Source organism: Leptinotarsa decemlineata, unplaced genomic scaffold, assembly GCF_025532065.1.
Source record: "Leptinotarsa decemlineata unplaced genomic scaffold, Ldec_3_MD MMD2_tig00026328_RagTag_RagTag, whole genome shotgun sequence".
Taxonomy (NCBI): Eukaryota; Metazoa; Arthropoda; class Insecta; order Coleoptera; family Chrysomelidae; genus Leptinotarsa; species Leptinotarsa decemlineata.
The window spans coordinates 19,251,322-19,266,344 of record NW_027412688.1 but is presented as its reverse complement, the minus strand read 5'-3'; the positions used below and the strand labels follow the sequence as shown (position 1 = coordinate 19,266,344).

Genomic DNA, 15,023 nt, shown 5'->3' with positions numbered 1-15,023 from the left:
CAAACTTCTTGTACCCATATCACATGCAGGTTGAAGCTCTATTGCCCAAGTTCAATGTTCTGCAGGTTGTTGATTCATATGATGGCACATAATGATAATTTTGTAACAAAAGTTGTTTTTACAGGCGAGTCAAATTTGTCATGAGATGCTGTTTTCAAATTTCACAATGACCATTTTCGGGCCGATGGAAATCCTCATCTAATTAGAGAAAATCATTTTGGGTAGGAATTATTGGTGACTACCTAGCTAGCCCATTTTTTACTAGCATGATCAACTGGTGAATCCTACATAGACTTTTTGCAGGATCATTGATGCATTTTGTTAAAAGTACCAGTACTAGTAAGAGTCAACATGTGGTTTATACAATATTGGGCTCCAGCTCATTTTAGTGTCTTTGCTTATCAGTATCTTGACATCACCCTCGGTCATTTGAAGATTCTTGTTCATAAAACTCCTAATTAGATGTGAATATGAAGAATTGAATAATGGGCAATTGCAATATCATGGAGGAAACTCCAGTTATTTTTCAATGTGTCAGATAATCAATGACAATATTTCATGGGAAGGTGGACCTTAAGGTGAAAATTGTTCATTTTTGGTTTTTCTTTTTCTTTCCACAAAGAGGAACACTGGTTTAGGAGAAAATTCAAAGAAGTCGCGTATATGTTGTCCAACAACGCATTTAGTCAAGCTAGCGTAGAGATACGTAACATATGAAAACCTCCAATCAAACGAAAAAACGACCAACTCCCGCCAAACGGTCATCTTCCGCTAAAAACTAATGAAGCGGACAGAGAGAAGAGGGGATAGGTGAAAGCACTCGAATGGCCTATAAATAGTCGGATCTCGAAGGAATAAGTCCAGTTATCACCCGAAGACGATTGTGGATACTAACAATCGAAAAGTCGTGACATAACTTGGTTTGAAATCGTTTAATTTTAATTTTTATTTAAAATTTTTTTTTGTTAATTATAATTTTTAATTTTCAGCTTTTATTAATATTACAATTTTAATTTTTTGGTTATTGTTTGGTTTTATGTTATTTCTTTGTAATTTCAGTTTTTTTTTGTTAAAATAAAATTGATATTTTCAGTTAATCTTTTTAATATTTTTTCAGGAATTTCAAATCAATTTATATTAGACAATGGAAGTCCGAACTGATGAAATACTCTACGAAACATTGTCAACCACCTTCAAACAGTTAGAAATACACTTGATTTCCTTTTATAGGTTATTCTAGTTGATTGCCATTCCATCAAGAAATATTCTTGTTTGATGTCTGGCCAACTGTGGCAGAATGCTCCTTGTATATAGAGGTGATAGTTTCCTGTAACCGGTCTGCGGTCAAATCTAAGTTTATAATATCACTTATTTTCATGTCTGCCTCATAGGATCTTCAGTTTGTTGTCGTCTCCAAGTATTTTGTTTGGATATGATCAAAATATGAGACCCTTGATGACAACGTTTATGTACCACTGATCTGAACAACTTTCCTTATTAAGACCTCAGAACATTGCTACTTATAATACCTATTGTAATCAATGAAAAGACTTTGCCCACATACCAGAACTAGAGAAAGCTCCTCGTGACAAAACATTTTCTCACCAAGTAAGCATCATCGAAAGATAAAATACTGTTTCAAAGAAACTATTTCATGATTATAAATGAATATTATAAATAGTAGACCTATTTCAGAAGTTTATAATAGTTATAATATCACATTACTTGAAATTGCATACAGACGCATTATCATAATATTATCTCAAAAATTCATTTGATATAACTAAGTCAAAGCTATTTTTCAAATTTGCTGGCCGTGGTCTGCAACGGGTCAAGTGTTCGGGTTGCCCTCAAAGCAGCAAATTAAACACAAAGTTTCTCGGTGTATTCATTGATAATAGGCTGAAATTTGATGAACACCTTTAACAACTGAAGAGTAAGATCTTCTCTGGATGTTATGCAGTTAGAGTGGTTTCAAATGAGTTGGGTTTCCATGTCGCAAAGACCATTTACCATGCACTTATTGAATCTCGTCTACGTCATGGAATACCTTTATGGGGAGCATGCAACTCATCCCTTCTCTCTTTTGTATTGATATTAAGATGTCTCTGTAAAGTCAAACCCAGAAAATCGTGCAGGAATTTGTTCACTGCCAATAAAATGTTAACATTCATCGCACTTTTTATCTTAGAGATGGTTTGCCTTATTTACAAATATAAATCAAAGTTCAACTTTGCTTCTACTCTTTATGCTACTCGCAATAGCAATTAAACCTTTAGACTTCCCATCCCAACTTCAAATTTAATCAAGGATTCCATATACTATAATGGTGGTAAATTGTTCAATCATTTACCATTAGAAATAAGATCTGCAAATTTAAGCAACATTCATTTCAAAAAGACGGTGAAGAACCTACTTGTTGATAGACCCTATTATAGTTTGGAAGAGTATTTTAGCGAATCCTTTTAACAATATATTAGCAATATATAGCAATTTATTCTTTGTACTATCACTCTATACATGGTGGTATTTTATCTATACATTTTTAGAACTTTTTTTATATTTACTGTCATACATTTTTGGAACTTTTTTATATCTACATTTATACTTTTTTAGTACTTTTTCTATATCTATTTATATTGTATTTCTTGGACTTTGTCAATAAGATGCAAATCTTATGACAATTAAGTTATATTTTGATTTGATTTGCTTTGATTAAGATGCAGACCACGGCCAATAAAATATCTTGATGTAATTTAAAAAAAATGTTTAGTTGTTTTCTAACCCCATGATGTATTTTAATAAGAAAATACTTTTCCTTATTCAGTTTTTCCTAATTTTTCTATTCATTTTCCAAGTGTTTCAAGATTCCTACACAGTCATCAAAATCAAAGAACTAAAAATATCATCTCATTCCCGAGAAGTATAAAGATAAACTACTCAATTACCTTTTAACTTTTTTCAAAATATGATCAAAACATATTCCACATGTTTTGTCTTCTGATTCAGAAATTTTTACCAAAGATATAGCTTCTTCAACAGATGACGTGCTAGGCCCATAATTATTTTCCTCATTACAATCTGTTTCGCTTTTGGATGATTTTCTCGGAGACAGGGCACAAGCACCTTGATTCCATTCCTCCTCTGGTATTGATACCTAAAAAATAGATTCTGCAACATTTTTCTCATAAAAGATAGACAGATACTTCATTTTTATCATTGGAGTTTTACACAAAAGTAAACTCATTAGACTAGTCAAGATTCATTATCTCACGAAAAAAAATCTGCAAAACATGAATTTTACAAAAACATCAAACCATATTTCAGTAAGGAAATTACTAATCTATGACTGATACTTTATGTTTTCCAGCTGATTGATTTACAAAATGGTACTATGCATTTCTCAGTTCAGTTTTTCGTCAATAGTTATATTCAAGAAATTTTATGTATGATAACTTTGAATTAGCTCCTAATTCATTCTAATGAGTGAGTTAAAGTCATATAGAACATTCTGATAGTGAAAGAGTATATAAAATGATTTTCAAGTACATCATAAATGAAATTCATTACCTTATAAAATGTTTTTTGTGGATAGAAATGTAACTTTATTTCAAGTAATTTATTTTTCAGAGAACAATTGGAAAACCTACCCTTTCCTGTACAATTTCTTGGGGTTTTTCATGACTGTTCCAACATCGAGAGCCAAATCTGCACATTCCACGTAAATTATATATACATATAGGTCTTTCTTGGAAATTTTCATTATTCATTTTGAAGCTATTCAATAAAAAACCAATGTAAAATGAAGTGAATGGAACTGTCCAAATTTTCTTGTATCTTTGGCTTTAAAAGATGAATGCCTTAATGACAAATTAATTTGCACTGTTATCAATTAGTTCCATTGTTTTAGAATGACATTTCAGAAAGTGGGTACCTAAAAAAATATAAAAATGTTGGATAGATATTTATAGGTTATTAAATTTTTATTGCTAAAATATACACAAATGCAATCAATACTAATTAACCAACTAAGAAAATTTAAAAACACTTGTGAAAAGTAAGACTATAGGTAGGATAGGAAAATAATGTGAGAAAACACTAAAAATCAGCACTATAATCAGATGCATTTTTTCAATGTTTTTATTGGAAATAACATTTATTTCTCAAGGAGTACATATACCATATAACTGAATACTCTGGTAGTTGAATTGGTTTCGCACTGATGGGAAAAATAAAAATGTTCTGTAATAGTTAAACAATGGAATTTCTATTCAGGTGAAGTGCAGGCACATTTTTCACTGTTTTGGGGGACAATAAGTAAATGGCGACAAACATATCCTCTAATAAAAATCAATTTGATTTAAATATTCGCACTACTAACAATGACCAACTCACCTTGTGCTGTAGGAAATAGGCAAATAGTATGAACTACTTCAAATCAATTTGTTATCAATTATCTGAACATAAAAAATTATACAACGGATGACAACTTGGACTGATTTGAAATTTTAACTAAACTATGATATACCTACCTAAGAAAATGTAGGAAGTAGAGATTGGTTAGAAACTGAAATAGATTCTAAAATTTTGTCACTTTAATTTTTTGATCAAACAGCTGCGTATAATTCAGCCACAACCTCAAAATATCACGAAACAGATAGATAAAGGCAGTCCAGTCAGTCATGTCATAAAACACAAGAAGAGGAATATCCCACATCGACAGGATGAAGTTTAATTGGATTGGAAATCCAAATTGAAATGCAAGAACCATGGTGGCAAAAGTGCAAAACACAGATGTCTACATTGAATCTAGATATACGTTCAATTATATTTGCAAACCAGTGTATTTAACTATTTTCAATGTATTTTTTGTGTGGATATTTTAGGATTCTAATAGTTCGAGCAAATACTTCTTCTTTTGTTCAGGCGTTTTTACGCCTGAACAATATTCTGACTCCCATTCAGCATGGTTTCAGGTGTAGCAAATCAACTCAAAGTGTCCTATAATCTTTCTACGATGACTTGATTGAATTTATTGACTCAGGCGAGTGTCCCGTTGTAGTTCTATGTGACTTGAGCAGGGCCTTTGACTGTGTTAATCATATCAAGCTATTAGATATTCTGGATCTTCATGGAATAAGAGGAAATTCACATTCATGGGTTTAATTTTTTCTCGGCAACAGAATGCAGTGGGTCTCGCTCAAATTTGACAAAGGTGATGTTTATTCATCCTCAACATCAGAAATGAGGTCAGTCCAGCTGGGAGTACTCCAGGGATCTATACTTGGGCCACTCTTTATGCTATCATTTATCAATAATACAGACAGGAAAATACCATTTTCTGCAGTAACTGCTTATGCAGATGATATTAGTTTGGTGATATCTGCCGAAGTGACGAATGCATTAACACGAAAATGTGAATATACAGGGATGTAGTTTCAAACTATTTCAATAGTCACGACCTGTTTTTCAACGTAAAAAAACTCAGTTAATCCGCCTTCACAACTATCAAAATAAAACCGATGATATTCAAGTGACTGTTAATGACTCTATTTTCAGAAACACCCATGATGTTGTTAAATTCCTAGGCATGCAAATGGATGAGAGTCTTTCTTGGAATGAGCACTGTGATCAACTAGTTTCAAAATTGAGCTCTATAACCTATCTTTTCTCTTTTCATTAACTTGATAAATGTTATCAACATAAACCAACTTATGGCTGTTTATTAGCCCAGGTCGAATCCAGGTTGCACTATGGTGTATGTTTGTAGGGCAACTCTGCAAAGAGTAAAAATGTATTTATCCAACAAAAAGCTATCCTACGCTGTTTGTTCAATGTTCCTCAACAGTATTCATGCAGAAATATTTTCGCTACACACGAAATTTTAACTCTGGTTCGATTATATATTTATGAGTTGTCAGTTTATGTTTTCACTAACAGGAATGACTTCAATCTCAATAGCGATATTCATGATAAAAACACTCGGCAGAAGCAAATGATACACGTTAGATCGGCTAACTATAAGATAACTCAAAGTGCACCAAAACGTATAGGACCCAAAATTTACAACTGTTTACCAAATAAATTGAAGTCAATATGCAGTCTTTCGTTGTTTGAAAAAAATTGAAATCTTTTCTGTTAGAAAGATGTTTTTATACTCTTGACGAGTTTTCAAATACAAAAATGGGATTTGCTACTCTATGTATTTCCATTGTCAGTAGTAGATTACAGCCGGTTCTGAGCCTCTCCCCACCAATATGACGTATTAATTGCTTTTTTTTTGCTGTTCAGTAACATCAAGGCGATGTGACCTTGAAGTGTCTGGTGCAGGGATCGTTCAGAATTTTTTTTTCATATGAGATTTTGCGTGTGTGTGTGTGTGTGTACGTTTACATATATTAGTGGAACACTGTGTATATAAAAAACAGTATTTGTGGCAGACTTCACAATTGTGGTATACTTGCACGCTCATACCACAATTTTTTCGTTGATTTTCGCATAGTTCAGCTGATGACGAGTCTATCTATACCTACTTCGCAGTTTCAATGTGCAAGATGCCACTAAGATCCTTCATGCATGTTGCTACACACACCAATATTTGTGGAATACCGATAGTCACTGCTTTGAGCGCCCTTTATATGGGTTATTTCCAGTAATTTTTTAGATTCTCTGGCTGTAGCTGTGTAAATAATATTCAACCTATTCGGGTATATTAGTGGAATACCAACTGGATTATTGAGTTTTGTTACTTATACATTCGGAGAGAAAAACAATCAATACTTTTTCATTATTATAACAACCATTGTACAAAGAAACGATTCATGAATACTTTATTTGGATTAATTGGTACAGGAAACAGCATGCAAAATTAATTGAGGTAAAATAAAAGAATTCAAAAACTAGTTTTCAAAAAGTATGAAAAATCGTGAAAATGATATATATATATATATATATATATGAGCAGGTACTTAATAGATAATCAATAGCTTGTAGATCCTGATGATCTCAACTTGGCGAGTGAAACGCGTGTAGAGTAACAGTGACATATTTTTTGTGTTTTTATAAAAAAATAATAATTTTGTATGGGACTTGTGGACTTGGAATTATCTACACTGTGACCTCCCCAGATCTATTGAAAATATTATGATCTTATGTTACAGTTCTTCATCCAATATCATCCATTATTACCAAGGAAACTTCAAAGGAAAGTTTGATATGATACAAATTTCGCTAAAAATATAATTCTAAATCCAAGATTTCAGGCATTTTCAATCGAAGGAACCAATATATTCCCAAGAGAACTCCGTCAAATTCAGAACAAGAGATATCAAACTAGTTTTCTATTCACGGACGACAATTTGTCGGACCAAAATATGTGGGAATCTTGCAGAATACAGATGAACTTCCTATTAGTTATCAATGTGATAGTCCTTGTTTGCAATGAGATGAATGTGGTTTACTCAACTTCAGAATATATTGTGGTTGATTATTCCAGTAAAACATTTTCAAATTAATAAAGTCCAGTGGCTTGTACACTTAGATCACCGGATTCAACAAAATGTAACTGTGAATGTAATTGAACTTTATAGTCTTCTATCTGAAATATGGTACAACTCTGGCTGTTGCATTAGATATTTCCGGGACGTTTGATCGCGTTTGGCACCAGGGTTTCGTCGCCAAGCTTCCATCTTACGACTTGCCCCACAGTTATATTCCTTGCTATCTAGCTTTCTTTCAGACAAATCACTTCACGTAGAAGTTGATGGAGTTTCATCCGACATTCCATCTATAAATGCAGGCGTCCCACAGGGATCAATTCCAGTACCAACACTGTTTAATCTTCACAACGACTTGTTGAAAGCTACATCTTGTCCAGTGCACAGCTTTATGAACCATAGTATCTTTTTCACTCCTTTTCCACCAAAGAAGAACATGGAAGGAACGTGAACAATTTAATTGTGGACTTGGCAGAAATTCTAGTATGGGTATCCAACAAGTTGGTGGACAAAATAGAAACAAATGTTCATAATAAAACTTCATAATCGATTTTCACAGATTGATAGTTTACAAAACCGCGACATATGATTCACCATACAATGACTTCTTCAAGGCAAAAATATACTAAATTATATCATGAATACAATTGTTTGAAGGTGATTGACAATGACACTATCCGTAGCAGTCTCACGAAAACCACCAAACGCGGACTGCGATTCCAAGAATTGCATTTACCGGATACCCTGTGAGTGCGGGAAATCCTATATTGGTGAAACTAAGAGGCCATTGAATGTTCGCATTGCCGAGCACAAGAAACACACACAGCGAGAGGAAACCAGCAAATCAGGAATAGCAGACCATGTTTGCACCCATCAACACAACATCGAGTGGTCCCAAGCTGAGATCTTGCACAGAGAGGAACATTGGTTTAGGAGAAAATTCAAGGAAGCCGCATACATGTTGTCCAACAACGTATTCAGCCAAGCCAGCGTAGAAATACGCAACATATGGAAACCCATCATCAAGCGAAAAATGGCCAACTCCCGCCAAAACGGTCATCTCCCACGGAACCAGTGAAGCGGAAAATGGAAAGCGGGGATAAGTGAAAGTACTCGAACGACCTATAAATAGTCATCTCTCGGAGGAATCAGTCCAGTCATCACCCGAAGACGATTGTAGATACTAACAATCGAAACGTCGTGAACTAACGTGACTTGGAATCGCTCCACTTTTTGTTTTTATTTTCTTTCTATTTTTTTTTGTATTTTATTTCACTATTATTTCATTTCAGGTTCATTTTGGTTAATATAATTCTTATTTTCAGCTATTCATTTTTAAGTCTTCTTTTTCAGTTGTTTCAGGGATTTCAAATCATTTTATATAGTGGACAATGGAAGTCCGAACTAGTGGAATGAATACAATTCTTGAATTCTAATTTTTTATCCATAAATTACTAGCTTACGGGATATCTAATTACAAATTAGGTGTCCCTGAAATCAGCAAATAATATTTTCAGTTTTCCAATTATTATATTAACTATCATCTATTCACCTGATAAATAAATTTGTGTGTTAAATATATTTTTTCTTATACTTATTGGTGAATTATCTGATACACTCAACCCAAAGAATGATATTTGTGGAATATTCCTCACACAAAATACATGTTGTGCTATGATAGTGGAGTATCTAATACACTCATCTCGAAGAATAATATTTATGGTATATTCCTTGCACAAAATATATGTTGTGCTACATTAGTGGAATATCTGATACACACTCACCTCGAAGATTAATATTTGTGGAATATTTCGTACACACCCTGGTCTGATGATATTAGTGGATCCAGGGTGCCACAAATAGTTTTTCAACATATATGTCTTATCACGGGGAGTTAAGCGAAACAAATTAGTTTTCCAGGGTTCTGATTTTTTTTAGCATCACTTCTATTTCAGAGCTGGCTCCACAAATACCTTCCATGCACGGGATCCACTAATATTATCAAACCTGTATGTGTGTGTGTGACATAGTGACGTAATTACATTTGATTGGTGTGTGTGTGTGTGTGTGTGTGTGTGAATGCACGGTACAGGGTTTCATCATGTGCTTGTCTATGTACAAACATACGTCCGCATACTTCGAAGATCCTTCATATAATGAATGTTCCATCGGTGTGAGCCCACCAAGTTAGTAGTGGTGTGACGTCACAGCAGCAACCGTTCAACGGTAAGAGAGCAACATGTTCACTCCACGACGTGTGGCTGAGTAATGCTTATTCATCGGTATGCCCTCACCTCTCTCGATGTGGTGAAGGCTGTGACGTAATGCATCGCTCTAGCCTCGCTATCGATGGTGACACGCAGGCGGCCGAGAACTGTCTGCCTAATGTCTGCCCTCTCCGAGAGCGCAACGACCACTGCCTGTTCGTATCGACATCTGCTATCGCATTCAGCTGGGAGGTGGGCTTGGCGCATGTAGCTGAGAGGTGGGGTTGGCTATGACGTCTTGACGGGCCCGATCAGACTGTATTTAAGAACCGGACGAGTGTTGGTTATGTCAGTTTACATAAAGTGAGTTAGTGAGAATGTATCTTATAAAATGTATTCCTGTGACTGTGGTAAATCTTTCACTCGTAGTGATAATCTTTGTCAGCATCAACTCCAGAGTTGCCAAGGAGGGCCTTCAGTGAAACGGATGAGAGCGGGCAATGCAACACCTATGTATACTTGCAATTGTTGTAACGTGACAATTCCTTTGACACAAGTGAACTCTCACCGAAGAACCATGAGTCATAAAAATAATGCATGTGTTCAATTGTCTGAAGGTGTTCAACTCATAACGAATGCATTCAATTGCCGCATTGCTACATACAGGGTGGAGAGTTCGATTGTATCCAGTGACTACATGTCATTTTTTAATGAGATTAGGCAGAAGGTCATTGAATTACTGGAATCGGCCATCAGGATCCATAAAAGTATCAACGTGAACGTGGAAGTTTTTGGGAATTATATTCTTCAGACTCAAGATTCGAGGGACACGAAGTCATTTAATTCCCAAAATAAAATAGTGGACCAATCTTCAGATTTGAATGCTGTTTTTGATGGATTCCGCGATGTAATTGTGGCTCAAACGACTGAATTCCGGAACGTGACTCGGGTATTTATTTTTTGTAAATTCTAACGAGATTGATTAGTGATTTTTTTTTTTGGAATTTAGGTTGGACTATTGAAAAAATACTATTTCTCGAAGTCAACATTAATAAATACAGCCCACTGGGAGGACGTTCATATGTGGAGCTGTCCGAATGCATTGAATGGAGGAAAGCTGTCGTGAATGTTCGTAACGAAAATCAACACTGTTTTGATTGGGCTATCACATCAGCATTATATGCTGCAAATGGTAGAGTGTCCGAAGTTACATCATATCCACATTTTTCCAATGTTTTAGATGTCACAGGTATGGATTTTCCGGTTAAAGTTAATCATAAGAGTATTGAAAGATTTGAAGATACGAATGATATTTCAATTAATGTTTACGGTTTATAGAGTAAATTTGATAAGGGTAAAATAGAGTATGATGTGATTGGTCCATTGCGATACTCACAGAGAAGACTTCGGAGACATGTCAATTTATTAATTATAACTGATGACTCCGGTAATAGTCACTATTGTTGGATCAAAGATCTTTCAAGATCAATTTCTAGTCAACTATCAGCTCATGATCATAAAAAATATTTTTGTGATGGATGTTTGATATATTTTTCCAGCGAGAGATTGCTTTTACGTCATAAGATGAATGATTGTAATCTCGTTAGTACTACAACACCAAGCACCAATTTTAAGATCAATAAATATGGTCGGATGGTTGCGGAAAATAAATTATTGTTTGAAATTTTTGAGAGACAAATGAGGGTGCCATTTGTAGTATATGCTGATTTTGAATCAGTACTTGAACCGATTCACGTGAATGAGCCAAATCCCGAAAGTTCATACATGATTAAAACATTCAAACATGCTCCATATTCATTTGCTTATCTGATAAAATGTTCATATAATGATGATTTGTCAAAATTTGTTACATATAGGAGTGTAGATGCAGCTCAGAAATTTGTGAGTAGCATTGAAGATGACTTGAAAAAGATATATGAAAATCATCTCAGATACCCTATACCGATGGATGCAGCCAGAACTTGTGGTATATGTAATAAACCATTTATTGATAGTGAAGTCAAAGTTAGAGATCATTGTCATGTTACAGGAAAGAAAAGATCACATACCGCTCATTCCAAATGTATTTTGAATTTCAAACTCCCTTATTTTGTATCTATTATTTTCCACAATTTAAGTGGGTATGATTGCCATTTATTCATAAAAGAATTGTATAGGAATAAAGAGAAATTTGATGTCATCCCACAAACAAAAGAGAAATATATATCTCTCACTAAGCATCTCTTCACACACACCTATACCGATAAAAATGGTAAGGTTAACAAGAAATATCTCTAAATGAGATTTATCGATAGTTATAAATTTATGACTAATTCGTTGGAGAAGTTGGGTACTAACTTGACCTCTGATTAATGTTTGGAGATACATAAACATTTCCCACAAATAGAGAAATTCAATTTGATGAAACAGAAAGCTGCATTTCCATATAGTTTCGTTGATGACATTGACAAATTGAATTATCTATCACTTCCAAAAAAAATTAGTTTTATGACAAACTGAGTTGTGAACATATATCAGAAAATGATTATGATAGGGCTAGAAATGTATGGAATTTATTCGAGTGTCAGAATTTGGGCGAATACCCTGATTTGTATTCAAAGTCGGATGAATTGCTATTATGTGATATTTTTGAAAACTTTCGCACCACAAGTTCAGAGATTTATAACTTAGATCCATCATATTATTACACTGCACCTGGATTATCTTGGGATGTTATGTTGAAGTATACGAATATTGAATTGGAATTACTAACTGACATTGATATGATTCACTTTTTTTAAAAAGGTATACGAGGTGGAATTAGTCAGTGTAGTGAGAGGAGACATATAGCAAATAATAAATTTTTAAAAAATTATAATCCCAATGAACCTTCCACATTCATTACATATTTAGATGCAACGAATCTATACGGTCATATCATGTCACAACCTCTACCAACATGTGAATTTACATGGTTGACACCTAATGAAATTCTTAACCTTGATGTGATGAATGTGAGTGCTGATAGTCCGCATGGGTATGTGTTTGAAGTGGACATTCATTATCCATAAGATTTGCATGATGAACATTCTGATCTTCCATTTTTAGTTGAAAAATTAATACCACCTCGTACACAATCGAAAATTCCCAAATTAATTCCAAATTTGAATGATAAAAGAAAATTTATTATTCATTATAGAAATCTACAGCAAGTCATCAAAAATGGTTTGATTGTAATGAATACACATATAGTATTGAAATTCAAACAATCACGTTGGATGAAGCTCTATATAGATCTTAATACTGAAATGCGTAATAGGTCTAAGAATAAATCTGTTGAAGATTTCTATAAACTAATGAATAATGCGGTATATGGAAAGACAATGGAGAATGTAGATAACAGAATTGATGTTAGACTCGTTACACATTGGGAAAATATAAAGAAAAATATAGATGCCAGCACTCTCATATTCAGACCAAATTTCAAAAATTGTTCAATTCTCACAGAAAATTGCGTTGCCATTCAATTGGGTAAAGTTAAAGTCCATTATGATAAACCATTATATTTGTGATTTTCTATATAAGAATTATCAAAAACAGTCATGTACGACTTTTTCTATGGATGCATCAAACAACACTTTGGTGAAAATGTCTCTTTACTGTACATAGATACCGACTCACTCATTTTGAAAGTAAATACAGAAAATTTTTATGAATTCATGAAAACTAACATAAGTAGGTTTGATACATCCAATTACAGTATAGTTAACCAATTCAATATTCCAGTAACAAGTTCAATCTTGGGTAACTTCAAAGACGAATTTCCGAATGATCCAATCATGACCTCTTATGGTACAGGTGCAAAAGCGTATTATGTGAAATCTGTTGATGGTGAATTTAAGAAAGCTAAAGGGGTGAAACGATCGGTTATAAAGAATGAATTGACATGTGAAGATTACCAAAAAATCGTGGAACATGGTGGTATGTTATTCAGAAAAATGAATTCATTTAGAAGCGTGTTGCATGATATGTATACTGAATTGAAGAATAAAGTTGCATTATCATATTCATACAACATACAAAAAACGTGGTTCTGCAAGAAGGTGAGATTTTGGTTTCTTTTGATGTTAGTTCCTTATTTCCTAGCGTCCCAATTCCACAGACCTTGCAATACCTCAGGGAATTACTAGAGAAAAATAATTTCAATAATGACGAAATCGATGAATTTGTTTCTCTTACCAATTTGTGTATGAAACAAAATCGGTTCCAGGTAGAAGGTTGCTTTTATGAACAACAGGAAGGAACGGTCATGAGAAACCCCTTGTCCCCCTACCTGGCAGACCTGTTCATGAGCAGATTCGAAATGGAAACCAAAGAAAAGTCGTAGAAAAGTATTTTCCTAGGATTTGGCTAAGGTATGTGGATGATATTTTCGCGATATTCGATACCAAAAAATCGAATATTGACGACTTTGTTTCCATTCTAAATAATAGATGTCCATCAATAAAATTCACATATGAGTTAGAAAATAAGGACAACTACCATTTCTTAACGTTTTGGTAATGAGGAGCCAATATGGAGGGTTAGAATATGATATATTTAGAAAAGAAACAAGCACGTACAGGTATATTCTTGACAGATCACATCACTGTGGACAGCATAAACGTGCTGGGTTGAATTTTTTAGTGCATCGTCTTTTGACTTTCCCTCTAACACATGATAGGTTCAAAAAAGAAAGACGTACAATACAGGAAATAGCAGCCACTAACGGTTTCTCGAGGGGTATTGTAGATGACATAATAAGGAAAAAGAAGTTTAGGTTAAGGATGAACGAAATCTCGACTTTCAGAAAGGACAAAAACCAAGATAAATACATCTCAGTTCCATACCACCAATATATGACGAACTTCGGAAAGATTTTCAAGGAATTAGGTATGAAGGTGGTTTTTAAAACAAGTCATACACTACAGAGCCTTTTGGGAAGTCCAAAAGACAAAGTCGAGAATTCGGAAAAGTCTAGAATTTACGAAAGTGAATGTAAGGACTGCGATGCAAAATATTATGGACAGACAAAAAGATCTATTAAAGTAAGATATAAGGAACACATAGCACACTTAAAATATGGAAGACCTGAAAAATCAGCAGTCGCCCATCATATTTTGCAACAAAACCATTCCATAGACTTCAGTTCATTGAGATTAGTTAGACAAGTTAACAACAACAGGCAACTAGATGCCTATGAGAGTGTAGAAAAAAACAGTTTTAATCTTCCTCTTTGAAGATGATCACTTGGTGATCGAAACACGTGTCGGGGTGTTAA

The 15,023-nt window shown here is 34.0% G+C and overlaps 1 protein-coding gene across 4 annotated transcripts in view; it reads right to left on the bottom strand.

The window, feature by feature from the left end:
• The window catches only part of LOC111502834 (E3 ubiquitin-protein ligase makorin-2), a 44,514-nt gene extending 39,824 nt beyond the window's left edge, over nucleotides 1-4,690 (bottom strand). For 2 of the 4 annotated variants that reach the window (XM_074182651.1, XM_074182650.1), the window contains exons 1-3: nucleotides 4,533-4,690; nucleotides 3,651-3,934; nucleotides 2,949-3,157 (exon numbers count right to left, since the gene is read on the bottom strand). In XM_074182651.1, coding sequence (XP_074038752.1) covers nucleotides 2,949-3,157; nucleotides 3,651-3,770 — 329 coding nt within the window. In that variant the 5' untranslated portion in view covers nucleotides 3,771-3,934; nucleotides 4,533-4,690. Of the gene's footprint in view, nucleotides 1-2,948; nucleotides 3,158-3,650; nucleotides 3,935-4,395 lie in introns of all 4 variants that reach the window. The other 2 variants (XM_023157000.2, XM_074182649.1) reach the window with 2 other exon arrangements.
• Between the last annotated feature and the right edge of the window lie 10,333 nt (nucleotides 4,691-15,023).